This window comes from Perognathus longimembris, chromosome 1 (assembly GCF_023159225.1).
Source record: "Perognathus longimembris pacificus isolate PPM17 chromosome 1, ASM2315922v1, whole genome shotgun sequence".
NCBI lineage: Eukaryota > Metazoa > Chordata > Mammalia > Rodentia > Heteromyidae > Perognathus > Perognathus longimembris.
In genome coordinates, this window is record NC_063161.1 from 71,253,631 (window position 1) to 71,258,930 (window position 5,300).

The 5,300-nt window shown below is 46.3% G+C and overlaps 1 protein-coding gene across 1 annotated transcript; it reads right to left on the reverse strand.

Moving 5' to 3' along the window:
* Positions 1-3,462: 3,462 nt before the first annotated feature.
* On the reverse strand, positions 3,463-3,875 carry LOC125367806 (60S ribosomal protein L31-like). The gene has a single exon (XM_048368510.1). The coding sequence runs from the start codon at positions 3,867-3,869 to the stop codon at positions 3,495-3,497; it is 375 nt and encodes a 124-aa protein (XP_048224467.1). The 5' UTR covers positions 3,870-3,875; the 3' UTR covers positions 3,463-3,494.
* Between the last annotated feature and the right edge of the window lie 1,425 nt (positions 3,876-5,300).

A 5,300-nucleotide genomic window follows, 5' to 3' on the forward strand; every position in this document is an offset into this window, starting at 1 on the left:
CTCAGATTAGCAGATTAGCAGCAGAAAACATTTTTCTGCCCTTGACTTTTTCCCTGATAGCACTGGGTTTTTGAACTCAGGACCTTGTGCTTGCCAAGCAGGTACTTGACCCCTTAAGCCACGCCCCCACCCCTTTTTGCTTGAGTGATTTTTCAGAGTCTCGTGGACCTCAGTCTTTCTATCTATGTTTTCCTCACAGCTGGAATTATAAGCATGCACTGCCCTTCCCAGTTTGTGCCTATGTGTGGGGAGTTAGTACTAGGTCTGAAATCTAAGGACTGGGTGCTGTCACTGAAGAGTTTTTACACAAAGCTAATGTATTACTACTTGAGACACAGCTCTAGTTCCAGATTTTTGTTTTTGTTTTTCATTTTTGGTGTTTAATTGGAGATAAAAGTCTCATGGACTTTCCTGCTCAGCCTGGCTTTCATCCTCAGATCCTCAGGTCCTCAGATCTCAGCCTCCTAGGATTACAGGTGTGAGCGCCAATTCCTGGCCATTGCTGCTGTTCTCACACCATGTAGTGCTCCAAGCTGAGGCTCTAATCAGCTTCTTGGTAGATTTGGAGCTGTATACGCCAGGAGTGTGTGTGTGTGTGTGTGTGAGAGAGAGAGAGAGACACACACACACACACACACACACTTTGGGTAAATCAGCCCTCTGTGGCCATCTAGTAATCCACTAAGTAATTCACTTTTTTTGGTGGTACCAGGACTTGAACTCAGTGCCTCCCTCTTGCTAGATTTGCATGTTCATGGCTATTGCTCTACCCTTAGAACCACGCCTCCAGCCTGGCTTTTTGCTGGTCAGTTGAAGGTGGAGTTTCACAGACTTTTCTGCCTTCAAATCTGGATCCTCCAGATCTCAGCCTCTTGAGTATGTAGGGCTAAAGGTATGTGCTACTGGCTCTTGTCTTATAATTCTGCTTTTGGTGTGTGTGTGTGTGTGTGTGTGTGTGTGCACGCACATGTGTGCCGGTCCTGGGTCTTGAACTCTAGGCCTCAACTCTGTCCCTTGAGCTTTTGTGTTCAAGGCTGGTGCTCTACCACTTGAGCCACAGCCATACTTTTTTTTCTGGTGAATTGAAGGTAAGAGTCTTACTGACTTTCCTGCCCCAATTGGCTTTGAACCATGATCTTCATGTATCAGTCCCCTGAGTAGCTAGGATTACAGGTGTGTCCGGCTTCTATTTTTATTATTATTATGATTAGCATCCATTAAGTAATTATTCTATTTTACTAGCGCTGTCCTCTGACTCTTGCTGTGATAATGTGGGCAGCATACCTTCCCATCCCAGCTCCTCCTCCCTCCCACCTGCTTTTATTATCTTGCTAAGTATTTACCTTTGTACTTGAAATATTTTAGTGCATTATTATGTACTTAATCAGCTTTCAAAGGTGAGAGAGGCAGCACTCTTAAATATCTTCCTAACTACTTTCCCTGCCCAACAAACAGTATTATTTTTATGCTATTAAGTTTGATAACATCTCCAATACATTACTTCCTCCTCCCCTCGATTGAACCCAGGGCCCTAAAGTGTGAGCCAGGTACTGGTGGCTCCTTAGCCCCCCCCCCCCCCAGAGCCTGGGAATGGGAGGGTCCTGGTTTCAGGCCAGTCTTGGGGGCAGAAAGATTCACCAGATTCTGTGTGTGTGTGTGTGTGTGTGTGTGTGTGTGTGTGTGTGTGTATGTCTCCTGGGGTTTGAGCTCAGTCAGAGCCAGGGTGCTGTCCCCGAGGGGATTTTTGCTCAAGATTGGTGCTCTATCACTTGAGCCATCGCTCCACTTCTGGCCTTTTGGTGCTTAAGGAAGTGGAAATAAGAGTCTAATGGACTTTCCTGCCTGAGCTGGCTTTGAACCACGAGCCTCAGGTCTCAGTCTCCAGAGTCATTAAGATGACAAGCGAGAGCACCGGCACCCAACTTTTATTTATTCATCAAACAAACGTTTGCTCCACCGTACCAGGTGGCCACCACGGGAGCAGAGGCACAGAAGGCGGGCACTCAGGAGGGACGGGACGGGCGGCTCTGGTCCGTTCAGTGTCTTCACGTCACCACGCTGAGTGCGCCAGGAACAGCGAGACAAGAAACTGCAGGTGGGACATGGGGAAGGGGCTGGGTAACAAGAACAGGCCAGCTGTACTGCACCCCCACCGCCAGCTTTTCATTGTGCTGAAATATACACATCACAACACTTAATATCTCAAGCTTTTTTCCCCCCTATTGCCTCAGGGCTTAGGTGCTGTATTGGAGTTAAGAGATTCACGGACTTCCTTATGTGGGCTGGCTTCAAACCACGATCCTCAGATCTCAGCCTCCTGATATGGCTAGGATTACAGGTGTGAGCCACAGTGCCTGGCTGGCTTTATAATTTTCAGTCTACCATTCCTTAGCATGGATTCCATTCCAATGATTGGGCAACCACCATGCAACTTTTTACTCTGACAAAACTGGAACTCAGGCTGGGAATGTGGCTTGCCTAGCATGCATGAAGCCCTGGGTTCGATTCCTCAGCACTGCATACACAGAAAAAGCCAGACGTGGTGCTGTGGCTCAAGTGGTAGAGTGCTAACCTTGAGGACAGAGAAGCTCAGGCACAGTGCACAGGCCCTGAGTTCAAGCCCCAGGACTAGCAACAAAAACCTGAAGCTCTCCACTCATTAAACAGTGACTACAGCCCCCCCACCCCCATAACAATAATGTTGCTGTTTATGATTCTCAGTACTCCAGGAGACAGCTCATGTTAGTGGAATCCTTCAGTGTTTGTCTTCTCACAACTTTGCCACGTCATTTGGCAACATGACCTCGAGGTTCACTGGAATTTGAGCATGCATCAGAATTCCCCACCTTTTTTTTTTTTTTTTTGTAGTTTGTGGGGCTTGAACTCAGGGCCTGAATGCTGTCCCTGGGCTTTTTTACTCAAGGCTTGTGCTCTACCACTTTGAGCCACAGAGCCACTTCCGGTTTTCTGGTGATTAATTGGGGGCAGCATCTCACAGACTTAACTTCCCAGGCTAGCTTTGAACTGGGATCCTCCGATTTCCTGAGTAGATAGGATTACAGGTGTGAGCCACCAGCACCCAGCTGCTTCCCTCTTGGTTTTCCCTCTTTCCCCTCCCCTCTCCTCTCTCTTTTTCTTTTTTTCTTTCTAGCGATATAGGCCAGGGTGTCTCTAGACACACATTTCCCAGGGAGCTGGGACTGCATGTGTGTGCTACACTGCTGGACAATTACACACTTTTGATTAAAAAAACAAAACAAAACCAAACAAACCCTTTTTGGGCTCTGCCCAATGCTACTACTTCTGGCTTTTTCTGAATAATTTATTGGAGATAAGACTTTCATGCCTAGGCTGGCTTGGAACTGCGATCCTCAGATCTCAGCCTTCTGAGTAGCTAGGATGACAGGTGTGAGCCACTAGTGCCCAGCCAAATACACACTTTTATTTTTTTAATTTTTTAAAGCAATTTTATAGCTTTATTTGACACTCACTGGCTAGTTCTCGTCCACATTGACTGTCTGTAGATTTTTGAACGTGGTGACCGGGACATAGGTCACCAGAGTATAAAGCTTGTTTGGTGAGTCTTCATCCTCATTGCATTTCCTGGACAGGCGCACACGGATCCGATAGTGGGCATTCCTTATTCCTTTGGCCCAGACAGCTTTGTTGAGCCTGGTATCGATGCGCACATCTGGAGTCCCCATCTCCTTCATGGCGAACTTCCGGATCTCTTTGAGTGCACGAGGGGCCCGCTTCTTAAAGCCTACTCCATGGATGCGCTTGTGAATGTTGATGGTGTATTCTCGGGTCACCACCTCGTTGATGGCAGAACGGCCCTTCTTCTCACCACCTTTCTTTGCGGGAGCCATTCTGTCGGGCCCCCTTTTATTTTTAAATTTAATTTTATTGTCAAGGTGATGTATAGAGGGGTTGCAGTTACATACGTAAGGTAGTGACTACATTTCTTATCAAACTTGTTACCTCCTCCTTCATTTTTCTCCCACCTTCCCTCCTCCCCAATGCCTCCCCAAATACACACTTTTAAAAGAAGCCACTTAAGCAACCAGGAAACACTACCAGCAACAAAAAGAAAAATAAAGAAGACAACAACAACAGAAACCAAGAGTTTAGAAGCTGCAACTCCATAATGAACAGAAAGTGAAAATACATAAATATCAGAGACTGGTAGCTCTGGGTCTCAGCCACCCAGCTCTGAGCCTCAGTTCCCCTCCTTTGGCCAAAGCCTCTTGCTTGGTTCTGTGAGTTCTATTGCTCAGGTAGTGACCCCCCATCACCCCCCAGATATGCTGGATTGGGCAGGCTGCTCTCTACAGGACTTGGGCTCTCAGTAGAAGTTGGAGTCATAGAGGGGGAAAAAATCAATAGCAGAGAAAATTAGGACCAAGTTTCCCCCCGTGCGATTTTTCTGTGCCAGACCTTAGGGGGGCAAAAATCTACATAATCACTAAAAAGAAAAAAAAAACCCAAACACCAAAACAAAGCCAAGCAAGCCTTCTTGGAGTTTTTATTCCCCAGCCTCATAAATCTATAAATGATGCTATTAATGACTGTAGCTTAATGAGGACATTTGTTTTCTTATTTACATTTACAAGGTTATTAACCCTCATTAGAAGCCTGGCAAAGCAGTGTGCCAGTGCTTAACCTGCCCCAAGCCCCTCCCCGGGGAAGCCTGAGACGCTGCTCAGAAATGCCAGGGTTATTTAAGTCAAGAACAGCCAGGTGCTGGTGGCTCACACCTGTAATCCCAGCTACTTAGGAGTCTTGAGATTGGAGGACTGAGGTTCCAAGCCAGCCCAGGCAGAAACAGCAGTGAAATTTAGCTCCAATTAGCCAGGAAAAAGCCAGAAGTGGCTCAAATGGTAGAGCTCCAGCATTGAGCAAAAAAAGCTATGCAGAAGCCTTAAGGTCCTGAGTTCAAGTCCCAGTATTGGAAAAAGAAAAATGGCAAGAACAGATTTTACTGAAAAACTACCCTGGGATCTTACTGTCCTGAAGTTTGGCTCATAAGCAGTTAAGTTCATTCTAGTTTTATCCTTATGTATGTATAAAATAAGAAAGCAGGGAGAGAGACAGAGAGAGAGACAGAGAGAGTGGGAGAATGAATTAGCTTTGTTCTGAGAAACCGAACTTCACCTGGGACAAATCTCACATGGAAACAGTTTGAAAGTGCACTCACTTAGCTTGCTTGCTTGCTTAGCACAACTGGTGTTCTACCATTTGAACCACACCTCCAGTGCTGCTTTTTGCTTTTTATTTTTGGAGATGAAAAGTCTCTAGGA

What these genes read in the sequence shown, in the direction of transcription:
- LOC125367806 (XM_048368510.1), bottom strand. Translation starts at nt 3,869, where the DNA reads ATGGCTCCCGCAAAGAAAGGTGGTGAGAAGAAGGGCCGTTCTGCCATC.